This window comes from Nothoprocta perdicaria, unplaced genomic scaffold, assembly GCF_003342845.1.
Source record: "Nothoprocta perdicaria isolate Ctin4 unplaced genomic scaffold, notPer1 scaffold_4, whole genome shotgun sequence".
Lineage (NCBI taxonomy): Eukaryota > Metazoa > Chordata > Aves > Tinamiformes > Tinamidae > Nothoprocta > Nothoprocta perdicaria.
In genome coordinates this window covers 4,468,437-4,483,458 of record NW_020455643.1, presented here as the reverse complement: position 1 = coordinate 4,483,458, position 15,022 = coordinate 4,468,437, and the positions used below count along the sequence as shown (strand labels likewise).

The window sequence follows — 15,022 nt, the reverse complement described above, 5'->3', positions numbered from 1 at the left end:
TCTCCAGAAAGGATGTGGTCTCTCCAGAAAAGAGCAATTCTTACATGCCATCATATATTTCCTTTCCAAAAGGAAAAATATTTGCCCTGGAAGTTCTGCTTATATGGGATATGGAAAATGCATCCAGGTTTGTGTTTCTCCTCAGTGGGTGAGTTCTGTTTCAGCATGTGTCACTGCTTGGAGTCACTGGTGTTGGTAACAGCTACCTACCTTCTTTACAGGACCATGTGCAGAGGAGAACATTCAATTCTGGGCCAGCTGAAGGCAGAGGGTAAGAGCTTTAGACATGTCTTGTTTCATGTGTTTAGTCTTGGGACACTGCTCAATAGATGGATCTATACAATATCAATCAGATTGGCCAAGGGCAGGACTATATGAAGTGCAATAGGCAGTGTTGCAGCTGTGGCATCTCCAAAAGAGGGGGAGAGACTCACCAAAAGCATCTCTGCTTCAAACAAAACCTAATTAGGCAGCAAGGCCCTCTCTGCAGCTCCTGTCTGGACACAACTTGTGTTGTGTGTTTGTTCTTAGCTTGTATTCATTGTAGCAGATGCATTTCARGTTTTCGAATGAGGCATCACACCGGTGCGCATCAGTGTCTGTTACAGACTGGCACATCTGCGAGCAAACTCTGCCTCTGTCGTTAGTCCACGGCTGAGGTTTATTAGGACGTGCGAGCCCTGGCTGGTGTCCAGACTTGTTTCTGGATGCAGCCTGGATCTGGAAGAGGGAAGGCCCCGAGGGAAGGAGCTCGGAGCAGCTGCAGCTGCTCAGGTTCACGCTGTGTCCTGACCTGGGCTGCGCTCCTGAGTTGCTGCAGGCCCTCAGACCCCGTCCCAGGAAACCCGCTCGGCCTGGAGCTCTGCCCAGGGAACAGCCCTCCTCGTCACAGCGCAGGTTATCGAGCTCTTCCTCATGAGGAGAGCGGCCTCCCGAGCGTGCTCTGATTTCTGTCTGTGAAAAACCTGTCTCGTAAATGTAAGAGGTGAACATAATGCCTCATCARGTCTAGTTTTTTGTATAAATCTCAGCTGCAGATAATTCACATCAGGGCGTATTTTCCAAATTGTGCATAGACAAAACACCTGCCAAAGGGCTTCTCTGTGCAAAACCTGCAGAACAACAATCATATTGGCCAGTTATTTTCAGATGTTCATAGCAATGGTGACTACTTGTGTGCTGCATAATGGAGAGATCTAGGTCATTTTTCTACCAAGGTGAAGTATCTGAGCAGTCAGTGGATCAGAGAGCACAGAGAGCTCACAGGCATTTTTAAAGCCTATTTCTGAAGAGACATATTTCTATTATCTGTTTCTTAAAAAAAAGATGTTAAAAATAAACTCTGTTATTCATACTGGGCTTTATACAAAGAGAATCTCTTCTCTTTCTTCTTTGCTTCCCCCTTCCTCATCCCAACCCATTTGTTCCCTCTCAATTTTCAGTTGGAGATAAGTGGATAAACTACATATCCTTCTGTGGGCTGCGGACGTATGCAGAGTTGGAAGGAAAACTGGTCACTGAACTCATCTACGTTCACAGCAAACTGCTAATTGCTGATGACGACACTGTCATAATTGGTGAGCGGGGGACTTGCAAGAGAAGTCTGTGCTGTTTGGTCACACCTGAAATATTCCCTTAGCCTCCCTGGCATGTTCCTTGCTGTGTTGTAATTTCTTCCTTGTGAAATGCTTTGCAATTAAAAAGGAAACAAACTCATGGGTTAATGAAGAGGTAGGCAGGAGGGARAAAGTGATTTGGAGGTCGGTCATTCACTTTTTTAGTTGCTTTAGTTAAGAGATTCCCAGTGGAGGGAGTTTTGTCCGTCTGTCTTGTATCAAACTCTGCTGTAGCAGTAAAACTTGTGAGACTTGTCATCTGTTCCTTAAGGAACAGAACGTGCCGTAAAATTTGGAAGCTTTGGACGACGTGTCATTTATCAGYGCCATCCCCTAAGAATGGGGAAATATGTTGTAACGAGTAATAGGGAGTTTTGATTCTGACTCTGTTACCACATTTATTGTGAGATGATAAAGCAAAAAGAGCATGAGCTCTGAGTTACAGTTAGAAAGCAGAATTTGAGCCTGTTTCTGTAAAGAAACCCTTTTTGATCTGTTATATCAGTGCAAACTTCGCCAAAGAAAAATTTAATGCTAAATTTTGCAAGAATCAAAATATTTCCCATCTTAAAGAAGCAACCTGGCTCGTGGTCTCAGAAACCCTGCGTTCAACACTGGGATACTTTTCCCCTGGGTTGTCCTCTCRGGGCTCAGACCGTGTCTGTACCGTGCAGACCAGCGAGACAGGGGTGGCTTTTTGCAGCAGGAGTGGTAGTGCTRGAACTGCCGAGGCCCGGGCCTGCTCCCTGGGAAGGAGCTAGCACGTGGGTTGGATCCGTTCCCACCTCAGCACTTCACCCGGGAAGGAGACTGACTGTGTGAGTGGAAAGCAGCAGCTCCACTGCCGCGCCGGAGGGCCTGCCGTGTGCAGAGAGGGGACACTGGAGAATTCCCACTTCTCCCTCCTCCTGTGGAGGGTCTCTGGTGGTACTGGCAGCTCTGGGTGTTACCCACAGCCAGAACCTGCTTTGGCCCTGCCTTGCTACAGGGTAGGTGGAAGTGACATTTTTCCTCCCCCTTCCTAAAACCTCCTAGTCTCCAAATACTAATGACACATTTTCCCCTGTGATGTTAGAAGCGATGGAGAGGTTGTACCCACAGAGCCTGTCCTGCTCCCTTATCTTATTATCCAAGCCGAATGCTTGGACAGGAGTTAAGACCCTTGAATGCTGTGATAACCTCCAGCAAAAGCTCCTGGGAAGTTACAGAGAAATTAAAACTTCTTAAGATGGTGACATTGGCTTGACTGAAACCTCGTCTCGAGCAACGCTCGGGAGGAGTGTTCTGCTGTCAGCCTAGTGCTGGCTCTCCTGGAGCCTGGTTTCCTCCTGTGAGGAGGCGCCTCGGGACGGCTCTTGCCTGGGGGCTGCCATGGCCCCTGCTGCTGAGGTTAATGTGGTTGCTTTCCGTGCTTCCCTCATTCCCAAGGCTCAGCCAACATCAACGACCGCAGCATGCTGGGCAAGCGGGACAGCGAGATGGCCATCATCGTGCAGGACACGGACACCGTCCCCTCCGTCATGGACGGCGAGCACTACAGCGCCGGGAGGTTCGCGCAGTCCCTCCGGCTCCGGTGCTTCAGGTAGGGACAGTGGCCATCCTGGAAGAKGCAGGAAGAGACAGGGAAAGACAGGGAAGGTGCAGGGAGAAGCAGGGAGGGAGAAKCAGGGAGGGCCAGGCAGAAGCAGGCCCGATTTACGCCTGGTGAAAGGGGTCAAAGCCATTAAAGCCAATGGAGCTTCGGACACTTACTCAGATTTAGCTTTGCTTGGCCTCGATTTAGCTGRGCGAGTTTTAGTGCTGCCTCCTCGCGCGTTCCTCAGCTCAGCAATGGTTTGGCTCACAAATCGTTTTCCTCAAGCATTTAACGAGGACAGCTCATAAACAAGACAGTGATATTTTGTCTCTGGACCCTCTTTCCACACTCTCTCAATTTTGGGTGGCAATGTCTCTCTTTTTAATGGGAGTTCCTCCACTCAGAGCAACCATCTGGCCCACAACACAGCCATTTTTTCATTAAGACCTTTTTCTCCCCCTCCCATTTCCCATCTGGACAGTTATTAAACAGAAAGAAAAGAGAAAATAAAAYAAGGCAGCAGCGAGGCTGACACACCAGGGTAGCAGGCGCAGGGAGGACATTCTCAGAGCACCCTGGGCTGGGCAGTGGCAATTTGCAACGAATTTTTCTCTGCCCTGGTATTTCAAGGTGTTGAACCCACAGGGCACATACTCAGCTCTCCTGGCAATGGTTTCCTCCTACTTCAAATAGACAGATTTAATCCTGCCCACTGTTCGCCTTTGGAAAACCTGCTGTCCTCTGCAGGATAGCTTTTCCATCCCTGGTGGGCACTTGCATCTGCACATGACCCAGTACAGAAAGGCTGGAAACTTCTAGGCACTATTGCAAACAAGTGACAATAAAAGTAATAACGCAGCCCCTCAGTTTTAGCCTCAACTTCAAGGTGTTTTTGAGGTAAGGTAATTTAGTAGCTGCCTCTGGCATCCTCTTATCAGCTGCTCGTTTTCCTTCTGGAGTGGAAGATGAGAAAAACATTTCCACTCTCTCGGCTTCTCTCAGCACAAATTCTTTGCTGTTCTRTTTTCAGGGTTGTACTTGGAGCCTCGGATGTCAATTCAGACCACCAGGACCCCGTCTGTGACAAGTTCTTCAAGGAGGTGTGGATTGCAACAGCAGCCCGCAACGCCACCATCTTCGATAAGGTGACTCTTAGGGCTCCTTTTCCCAGGCTCCTTCCAGCTTCCTTGTTCTCAAGAGATGTAAATGGCAGAAGCAGCAACTTGTGTTTGGGGAAGAGGGGACAGGGAAGGAAAGTGAGTTCAGCTCCTAGAGCTGCTCAGGGATGTTTTGGTGGAACATCTAGTTTCAGTGATGTGTACGAGTTGCAAACAAGAAACTGCAGCTTGCGTGTCCTCAAATAATGGTGACTGCCCAAGGAGGAGCAGTTCTGATTTCTCCTTTCCTTGCATCAGCTGTAGCTCCAGTGAATCACTCCTGCTTTACTTCTTGCAGTTGGCCACAGTGTAAATGGAGCTGAAATAAATGAGATGCTCTGTTTTCCAGTGATCTTTTTTGAAGTTATCAGGAAAACCTCTGGAGTTGGCCATCTTCGTGCTCTACCTGTATGATGGATCTGTGCATATTTTCTCCTTCCCCGTTCTCCAGACCATTCATTGAGTCAATTCCACCCAGAGGCTTATTTGTATTATTTGTATTATTTGTATTATTTGTATTATTTGTATTATTTGTATTATTTGTATTATTTGTATTATTTGTATTATTTGTACTATAGTCTGAGGTTCTTCTTTGGGACTCAGTATTGCAGGATTTCCTCTGCACTCACACATCGCCTCTTCCTTCTGTTTTCATCAGGTTTTCCGATGCCTTCCCAGTGACCAGGTGAATAACTTAGCCCAACTGCGTGATTTCATCAACAAACCAAAACTAGCAAGTGATGATCCTGTGAAAGCAGCAGAAGAGTTGAAGAAGATTCGTGGCTTTCTAGTACAATTCCCCTTCCGTTTTCTGGAGGAGGAATACCTGCTRCCTTCTGTTGGAACAAAAGAATCCATGGTACCAATGGAGGTTTGGACTTAAGGAGATTGGGACTGCTTCCTATTTTAAACTCTAGTTCTCAAAAGACAAGTTTATGAACAGTATAGGATTTCAGAAAGCTTTTAATTTTTTGCAAAGGGAGGCAAAAAAGAAAGGTCTCTGCCAAACTAACGTGCCTTTCATAGGGGTTTTGGTGGAGGAACTTCAAGCAAAATGACACTAGCAAAGGAGAGGATCAAAAAGACTTGGAAATTATGACAGATGAGAAGTTTATTCTCTGAAGAAATTACTGCTTTAGACAATTTCTAAGCACCTAAAGGATTGAGGCTGCTTCCTAGGAAAGGAAACAAATCCTAATAGATATTAGTACTGCTGCCAGTGTGGCTGCCACGTCCAAGTGGTTGTGCTGTGGCCCCGCAGGAGCTGCGGGATGCATTTGCTTTCTGGAGCTTTCAGGTACCAGTGTGTTCACCTGCTGCAGCCCCTCGTCTCATCCCTGTTGCTGTTTTGCAGGAACCTCTCTCAGAGCTCGGGTGGTGTTGGGAAGCTCTGCTTGACGCTGTCCCAGGCATTCCTGTGATCACGGCTTGCCAAGGCTGGATGTTTCACTGCTTTTTGAGGAACAGACTAACAATCAGAATCAGTGTTTTTGGTCTCTTTTCCCCTCTCGGCAGGGGGACATGTTTTTACTACAGCTAGAGCGATCAGCAATCYTCACCAGACGCAGCATGGTGCTCTGTACATCTTAGCAAAGTGCAGCCTCCGTGGAGCTCAACGTGTTGGAAATCAGGAGTTCTCTGGCTTTCCCAGGCATGCAGCACGTCAGTTTGTTTAAGCTGCAGGAAGGCTTTCTCCAAGAGAGAATCCAGTTTCAGGCTGAAGCCTCCGATCTTCCTCGYGGGAGGGAAGTGAGGTGCTGTGTGGGACAGGGAGCTATCAATAACTATCCTGGCCATGTTCAGTCTGTGCTTTGGATCCTTTGCCGTCACATTTATATTGCTTTAAATAATAGACTTTCCTGTCCATTCCCTTTTCTCCCTATTTGAAAGAAGGGAGAGCTGAGATGTCAGGCCAGCTGTGCTCAGACCAGGTTCACATCTTTTTTTTCTCCTCGTTTTTCCCCTTYGCAGACTGGGTGAGTGCCGGGGAACGGGGGGAGCTTGTCTCTCTGATCTGCTTTCTAACGAGACAGGCCACAGTCGGTCACGCAGAACAAGTCTTCCAAGGGCAGGTGAAACTTAACACATTCAGCCCTGTCTTGCATCTCCATACAGCAGCTCCCAAGGCCAGTTTTGCACCTCGCTGGGTAGCCAAGGACTCGGGCATTTCTCCCTCCTYGGGCCACGCTCTGCTGCCCCCGGCCAGCTCCTTGTCCCAGCTCTGGACGCTGTCCTGCGTGTCCCAGTTTTGCGTCCTCCCTGTGTCCCAGGTGTCCACAGTGGAGCTGGGGGCCCCACCAGYGGGCAGAGCGTCCCGTCCAACACCCGAAGGAGAAAATTCCTAACRCAGGAGCCTCATTGTGAAAGTGGGAACCCAAACTCCTCTGCTGCGAGGGGGATCCCTTCACCAGCTCCACTGCCGATGTGCTCCTTAACCCGTGTTCTCAAAGTGCCCCAGGCGCTGTAGTCAGACCAGATGAACTTACATTTCCAGTAGTTTTTTAAAAAGTGTTCATAGGGAAGTTTCTTTTTTCCTTTGTTTGAGCTTCCAGCAGTCTTTTAACTGGAAAAGAACCACACTATTCCTCAAGGTAGCCCTAGAATATGTCCAGTACCATCTCTTACCCTTTAGCTGATTGTCTTCTGCATCTTGCATGCAAATAGAGTGATTTTGTAGGCAGTGGTCTCTGGGGGAGTAACAAACACACACGGACACACTCCCCAGGGCACCGAGGTGTCACCCAGCTCCACGATTCCTGCTGTTTGATCCTCATGTTTTATAGGTGCAGTTAGGAATAAGGCTCCTTTGTACACGGCGAAGCTGTGGGCTGCCTGGAGGAGCCTGCGCTGCGTTCTCGCTGCTAACCTGGGTTGCCCCAGGGGCCGAGGCCTTTGGCTGCTGCGCTGTAAATAGCTCAGTGWTTCCCCAGTTACTCCCCTTATCAAAGTGACCCGCTGCGGGGCGCGAGCTGCACGCCGTGCCCGCGCTTCCAGTCAGGAGGAGGTCAAAGGCGTCCTACTATTTCACACTAGCGCTGGCTAGCCTGGAGTTTCATCTCTGGGTAGGTTTTTAGCTCTTCCAGTTTGAACAGTGCTGCTAACTTGAAACAATTACCGCCCCTCGGAGTCYGCCTGAGGCAGGTAGGTCTGTGCTCATCCTCGGAAAGGGAGCGCTCGGCCGCATCCTTAAGAAGCCTGTGGATTTTGTTGTCTTCTAAGTGCTCTTACCTGCCCCRTGCTGCCATCATCCAACCATCCGTGTGTTGTCCCTTGAGGTGGCGTGGGGGACTCGGCATCCTGGGGCGCTACCCCCCTCTCCCGGACTGCTCTCGGAGAAGCTTCCYGAGTCCATCCCAGGTGCCCTGGAGCTGGAGGGCCATGGAGCTGAGATTTGCCTTAGGGAAAGCTGTGCGGGTATCAAAGGAGGGCACGGCTGCCACCTCYGAGCGCCCAGCCCGTCTTGGGCTCTCGGGGATCGCTGGCCAACTGCAGTTCTCTTTCTTATATTAAGAAGCCAGTGAGCAGGGTGAGGTTCAGCACCGCGGGAGAATTCAGTGTTATCCCTGAGCAATCCCCGCTCAGTCCCACAGCGCTTTGACTCACGATAGGTTCCCCAGGCTGCAGGGGAGTCGCTTGCAGATGCACCGGCTGCAGCCAGCGATGAGCGTTGGGCACCAGCCGGCCCTGAGGCGGCTCTTCCTCGTGGAATTTACTGGTTAGGACTGCAAGAAATGAGAGGAAATTCTCAAAGGCTCTACCTTCTTTTCTTGTATTTCAACCTGAATTTAATTTTTTTTTAATGTATTCCTCAATAGATACCACTCACACTCCTTACCACATCTTTATATATTTTTAAATATTGTGATATTTTAATATATATATTTTGTTGTATAGAGGTTTGATTGGATAATTCTTTTAGCRTGGAATTGGTGCATGGTTTTAACAGCACAAGAGGGATAAAATGAGATGATATTTCAGACCTTTGCAGTGGGTGATGTGTAGAAGAAACACCCTTGAGCTGCCGGCAGATGAAGCGCCCCTGGTCCCTCCACTTGCTCCACTTTCACCCTCCACAGGTGAAAGGGGCTCGTCCCCAGCAAGCCGCTGCCTTTGTCATCCTCGGGAGGGCTGTTTCAGCCAAGGCAAACGCGTGAAGGTCGGCACTGGTGTTTGCTGGCGGCCCCGCTTGATGGGAGATGGGCTGGGTGGAAGCCCAAACACTCTCCATTTGTTTTAATTGAGTTTGAGAACGTGACTTCACAGTCCTGGTGCTGTCCCCGGCGGGGACCTCGGCTTTGGCTTAGGTGGGAGCCTGTGGTATTAATTCCTGGCACCTTTACTCCTGCCGAGGGCGCCTCCACGCACAATCAGCCCCCGTCTCGGCTTGCTGCTGTGCTTTCAGTGTCATAAACCCCGCTGTGCAGTTGTGGTGAGCACAGCRTGGGCTGTGTGACCGAGACAGAAGCTGCACTTGCGGCTGCAGGGAGGAACGTCCGAACGGGCCTYGGGAGGAGCAGTTTCCACGTGGAAGATGCCAAACGGGGTCAAGGCAAACCGAGGGGCAAGCTGCGAGTGGACTCCTCAGTGCAACCATCCTCTTTGGGTCCTTTATTACTGTTATTATTCCTTTATTTTTGTCCTCGTTTACTATTGTATTTTAAAGTCTTGGTGATTATTCCATTTTCAGCCTCCTGGTGTGTTTTGCTAAAATCCCACCGGTGTAAATAATTCCAACCTGCCTCCTTCCTGACCCTGAGGAAAGGAGAGGAAACAGAGTCAGGCCTCTCAGTTCTGGGTGTTTCTGTGACTCGTGTGTCTGGCCAAACTCCACCGAACCGAGCGCTTCGATCCCAACGTCGCTCCCGCGGCGCGAGCGTCGATCCCGACTATTCCTTCTGTGAAGGCTGCTGGACTGGAGCGTTTGGTCCCCGGGTTCTGCTGGTCGCTGCTTCCCTTCCCACTCCGTTTGTATTTGGTAAACGAATGTGCATTAACGGACTGAAAATACAAGTGAACGTCGTGTGTCAATGCTCTTGGGTTTGGTCTCGTTTCTCCTTGGTTTGGGAACAACCGCAGGCCACATTCCGACCGCGTGAGGGGAGAAAAGCTGGAGTAGGGATAAAAAGGGCTGGATAAAGTTGGGATAGAAAGGGCTGGACCGAATTGCTCAAAGCGTCCRAGGAGAGGAGAGCCTCAAGGAAAACATTGCAGAAGGGAAGGCTGAGCTAAATAAATGGATGGAGGGAATTGCAGCCCTCTGTGCTGCTCCCGGTAAGGATGCGTCCCCTTCCTGGGCAGGCCGGGCTGGGATGGAGAGCGGGAGCTGCTCCCGCTCCTGCCCTTTCTCATACCTGTAGGCGAGGGGCTGCTGCTGTCGGGCACAGCTTCATCCCACCCATCACCCCGCTAAAAACATGTTAAAAACACACGTAACGTTGGGAGTGTGAGCCCGGACACCGGCTGCGCGGCGAGGCCCGAGTGCCGTTAGCCAGACCCGCACCGCGGCCTCGGCCAGTGCCGCCTTCCTGCCGGCGCGAGGTACTCATTCCTGTCCGYGATCCTCGCAGAGGGGGAAAGTAGGAAATAAAGAGCCTCGGGAGAAAGGCTTAAGGGCCCACGGACAAGCAGCTASAGCCACTGCCCCAGCGCAGCTTCCCTTTGTGCTCTCCGAGCGCGTTTCCGAAGCGCTGCTCTGGGCGAGTTTTCATGGCCTCAAATTCGCAGCAGCACCAYGAGCAAAACGCTCATTTATTTATTTTTACTATTTCTACTGGAAGAATCGAAAGTGACACTTGCAAAATTGGTTGCACCGCACTGATTGATTACTCAGAATATTTAGCTCCAAATGATTGTGGCAAGAATTTATACCGAGGCGCATGTCTGGGATGCAAATTAATTTGGAGAAACGAGCAGGAGGTAAAAAAATGCATGTTTTTTAAAGAAGGAAAMTGCGAGGGAAATTGTTTATGGCCAAGTTCAATGACAAGTAATCTTTCCGCGTTCAGCCTGCTCTCCATAATTAACCAGTGTGTGAGTTGCTGCCTGAGGAGAAGGGAGACATGAGGGCTTGAACCTGCCYGGGAAGCCATGGAGAGAGGAACATCAAGGCAGCCGAATCCCCTTGGGAAGGAGGGCCGGGTGCCGCTTTCCTCTAGAGGGTGCCAGGGGCTCGAGGCGCCCGGGAGCTGCAGCMGCTGCGCCGACATCCCTGCCTGCCTGGGCTGTTGGACCAACAATTTCGGATGCCTACAAGTTGTACTTTTGTTTGCTTTTCATTATTTTTAATGGGTAATTTTACTTTATCTGAGTGCTGGCATTAACTCCAGCACTGCAGGGCTGCTGCTGCCGTGCTGTGGGACGAGGCGCTGCGGCTCAGCGGGATCCATCCCCACGGACACCGGCCCCGTCCCAGGGCTGGAGGTTTCGCTCCCGACTTGCAGCAGGGCAGAGTTGCGGTTGGCTCCTGCTCCTGGGGACTAGCGGGAATCACTGGAAGCTCTGGCTGCAAGGAGAGGGGTCTTAGCAGTATCTAATCCAGGGAATATTTCTTCCCGTTCCCACTGAGCAGCCATCGAATGGACAAAGTGCTGGGAGGCATGAGAGCAAACGACACCATAGCCGGGGCCACGAGTCCCAAAGCAGGAGCCGCAACCCCTGGTCCATTAATTAACTGCTTTATGTGAGTTTGGAAAGTCTCTCCTGTAGGACTTTGAGCCTTTAGGGGATAGAAATTCCATCTCCTTCTGCTCCAACACTGGGGAAATCGCTCCTGGCCACTCCTTTGCAATTTGTTCTTTATCTCCCTCCCTTGCTAAGGCTTTTCCAAGCGCCTCGGGTTTCCTCACGCCAGTTAGTCCCAGCTAATGGTTTTCTTGTTGCAATCACTGTTTGTGAGGCCAGATTGCCGGCTCAGATGTGTCCAAGGATTCCCTCTGAATCACAGGGGAAAAACCCACTTTCTTCTGCTCTCTTAACTGAAGATGGAGTCATTCTCCTAAATATGCAGCCCGTCTTTCACAGACACTCATTTGCAAAGCAATCTAGTTTCCTGCCTGATGTTTTTGTAGTTTCTCAGTTCTCGGAAACCCCATGTTAACACTGAAATCATCTCCTGGTTCAAATAAACCAATTTTATTTTGGTTGGGTATCTCTATACCCTTCCATATATCCCTGAGCTGCACGGCATGTTGACAGCGCTGGATCCTGGATCCATCCAGGATCTCGCTTCATTTTCCAGCTCCTGGTGACTAGTGTGACGTTGCACAGCGAGGCAAACTCTTCCACCTTCTTGAAGTTCTCGCCTCCTGTTACAACCAGTGCCTGTGTTTCAGGACGTTCTTCCTTCCTGTTGTTTGTGGTTTCCTGGGGTTTTTCTTGGTGCCGTGATGTCACCGCCGAGGTATGAGGTCGCTGAGGGGTTAATCCCCCAGCTGTGCTGCGCTGGCAGCTGTGTTAGCTCCGTCAGTCCTCAGCGGGCCGTGGAGAGGAGCTGCTCCCGTGGAGAGGAGCTGTCGCCTGCGTGTGGTGTTGCGGGTATCGGCTGCGATTTGCAGGAGCTACGGACGCCCAGGGCTGCAAGGCGCCTTCTGAGGGGCACGAGCGCCCTGCGGAAGAGCTCCCAGAGCCGGGCCAGAGCCACGCGGCGCCTGCCTGCGGTGCTGAGCTCATCTCTGTGGGCACCCTCATGATGATTCTGGGGTTTTGCAAGATGTAGCATCAGATTTCTCTGAAATTCCCTGCCTGTTTCCTAAGACACCAGTGTCCCACCTTCAGCCGACACCGGCTTCTCTCTTTTTAGGCCCTTTCCCATTATCACAGGAGCTAGAAACTTAACAACAAAAAAAGGATCTAATTTAATGAGTCTGCATTCTCTATTTTAAAAGAATGCCATATATCCATGAAAGCCTGAACAAGTAAAACATTCCTGAGAGAAGCCTCCACRTGAAGGCGAGAGCGGTGGCTCAAACCCTGTCCTGCTGCTCAGACTTAAGCGCTACTTAGATACTGCTTCTTTGGGGCGCATCAAGCACTGCCAGTCGTGCCCYAAACAGCCCCTGCTTCGGTCATTGACTGGGAGTGAGGAAAGCCACGGTATCAGATTGAAGCAAGTTTATTCAGAGGTTTAAGATTTCTTTTCTTTTGCATGTAAAAGGCATTTGACTTTTACGGGCCAAAACAGTTGACTATTCAGCACGTTTCCAAAGGCACGTGGCCTTTGTGGCTCTGCCTCCTTTGAAAAAATAGCMCTTTTCACAAATTATGGTGAAACGACGGTTATTAGAAGTGAGAAACAAGCGTGCCAAGGAGGCTGCGAGCCTGGATCCCCTCCAGGGGATCCTGGTGCCCGTGGGCTTTGTGCATGACGCCTCCTGGCCACCGCTGAAGCCCTCGGAGACCTTCCCTGCTGGCACCTTGGTGCTGTGCAACCCACAGCACTACTTTGGTAGCCCTTTTCCTGAGGAGAGATGTTGGATGGTGGAGCCACCTACGCCCGAGGACAGATTATCATTAAAAAGCAAACCCACCCGTGCCTGAAATGTTTCTTAATTAACCGCCGACAATTTACATCTGACAAAAGACAGAGCCTGTTTCTCTTGTTTGGTTTATCTCTGCTTCATGCCGGATGGGGGTGGCTCCAGGTCAGTTCTTTCCCAGACCCGGGGCTGTCTCTGGTCTAGCAAAGCCAGCCAAGAAAGAAGAAAGAAAGCAAGAATCTAAATACCCGTTGGTTAGGGTAGCTCAGATCCACGCTAATCAGCATTAAAACAGACCACGACGCGAAATAATTTTGATAAAAGGGACTTGAAATCTGAGCAGATGTGTGGAGCCGTGGGGAGGGCTGGAAACCAGATGTGCCTGAGAACAGATCCCGGGAGGACTTCCCTATGCAGCAGGTGGGTGCAGGAAAACGTTCCTGGTGGGAAAGCAGGAACGCTCTTCTTGGAGCTGCTCCATAGATTGTGCCCTCGAGATCTCAGCCAAGGAGGGAGAGGTTCATACTCCTCTGCAAGACCACAGGAGCAGGCCTTGCTGAGGGCAAAACACGGAATTGTCTGGAAACAAGTAATCCACATGTGCTGGTGGAAAAGAGTCAAGCAATAGGACCCAAACATGCTTCCTTGCTTGCTTTGCTTCTTCTCTCTTCAGTCTTCTAGAGACTAATCCCAAGCCCAAAGCACTGGAAGCTCTTGCTCTAACCAGGCAAGGCCTTGTGTGTCATTTAGATGTACTAATCTCAACATTTACCCCCTCAGGATGTGATTAACACCAATGGCACTGTTTGCTTGATTATTCAATTTGGTTATATGCAGAGGTCAAATAAACCGGACAGTTTATCCGTGAGCCAAAGCCCTTTAATGAGAGAGTCAAAAATTCTGACCCTGGTGTCACCAGCCAGCCCTGCCAAGAGCTGAGCTTTGGTTCACGACCCGTGTGCCTGTTGCTCATCAGGGCTCACCAGAGCTGGGACCAAAGCCATCCTGTAGGAATAAAGAGCATTTTAGCACTCATCTGCCTTCCAAACCGGGACGAAAAGGCAAGATCCAACGGGTTGAAGGGCTCCTGGCCCACATGGGAGGTGCAGTCATTAAGCCGCGACTTCGCCTGGAGCTTTGCAGTCAGGCTGAGGATCGGGGCAGCCTGTCTGTATGCCACACACACACATATTTATGTATTTATTGTTTATTTTAACCCTTCTGTGCTTCACAAGTAACACTGCAGCAGCCTGGTTCGAACTGAAACAGTGAGGATGCGTGAGGATGCTCCCTGTTTTCCAAATGTGTTTTTTCCTATTGACTTTATCATCTTCACCATATTTGCCTGTATCATATGCAACTGAGGATGAATCAATGTGCAAGACACTAAGGGTGCAAGGAGTGGGGCAAAAGGGAGCAAATGCAGCCCCAGGCCCCGCGTGCCGCGGCATCGGCACTCAAGGCAATTCCCGCCACCTGATGCTCCAGCAGCTCCTTAAACAAGACACTCCTGTGCATTTGCACCACGTTCTGCTTCCTTTCTCCGTGGTAGCGGGCGCGACTCTGACCGGCGGGCGCCGGGAAAGCCCCTCCGCCCGCCAGCCGCCTCCTGTGTGGGGTTCCCGCTTCCCAGATCTGCATATTGTGGGATCCTGACACAYGCCGACAGGAGCTGATGTTGTAGCTACATCCTCCATACGGTTACTCAAAGGCAACAGATTTGATATATATATATTTATATATGGCACCTGGTTTGGCAAGAACTGCTTCCGAATAAGGGGGAGAAGAGTCAAAGCCGGCTCTCCCTAATTGCTGCCCTTGGGAGGCTCTCGGCCATGTCCTGTCCCAGAGAGGGCACAAACCTCCCGTCCCAGCCCGGATGGGACGGGATGGGTCACRCATGGCTCACGGGGCTGCCGAGCAGCAGCGGGAAAGGACGCGAGGCCGGAGCTAACACCGGGATCCCCTGGGAGCAGGCAGCTCCGCGGCCTCCCCRTCCCGCTGGGCACGAAGAGCGGCCGCCGCGCTCGGGTGGCCCTGCCGCGTCCCGGCCCGGGAGTCCTGCCCGAGTGGGGCTCTGCACATGGAATTTTGCCCCCGGCGCCGCCAAGGCAGCGCGGATGGGTGCAGCGCGGGGCAGCTTGGCGCTGGGAGCCTCGGTGCTGCCGGCGCGGCGCTGCGGGCACAACGCGCCGGGCA

At 50.9% G+C, this 15,022-nt stretch overlaps 1 protein-coding gene across 3 annotated transcripts in view; it reads left to right on the top strand.

Annotated features, from left to right (window-relative positions):
* The window catches only part of PLD1 (phospholipase D1), a 70,193-nt gene extending 61,206 nt beyond the window's left edge, over positions 1-8,987 (top strand). For all 3 annotated transcript variants that reach the window (XM_026045146.1, XM_026045147.1, XM_026045145.1), the window contains 5 exons: positions 222-271; positions 1,443-1,577; positions 3,045-3,198; positions 4,223-4,337; positions 5,008-8,987. In XM_026045146.1, coding sequence (XP_025900931.1) covers positions 222-271; positions 1,443-1,577; positions 3,045-3,198; positions 4,223-4,337; positions 5,008-5,232 — 679 coding nt within the window. In that variant the 3' untranslated portion in view covers positions 5,233-8,987. The remainder of the gene's footprint in view (positions 1-221; positions 272-1,442; positions 1,578-3,044; positions 3,199-4,222; positions 4,338-5,007) is intronic.
* The last annotated feature ends 6,035 nt before the right edge of the window (positions 8,988-15,022 follow it).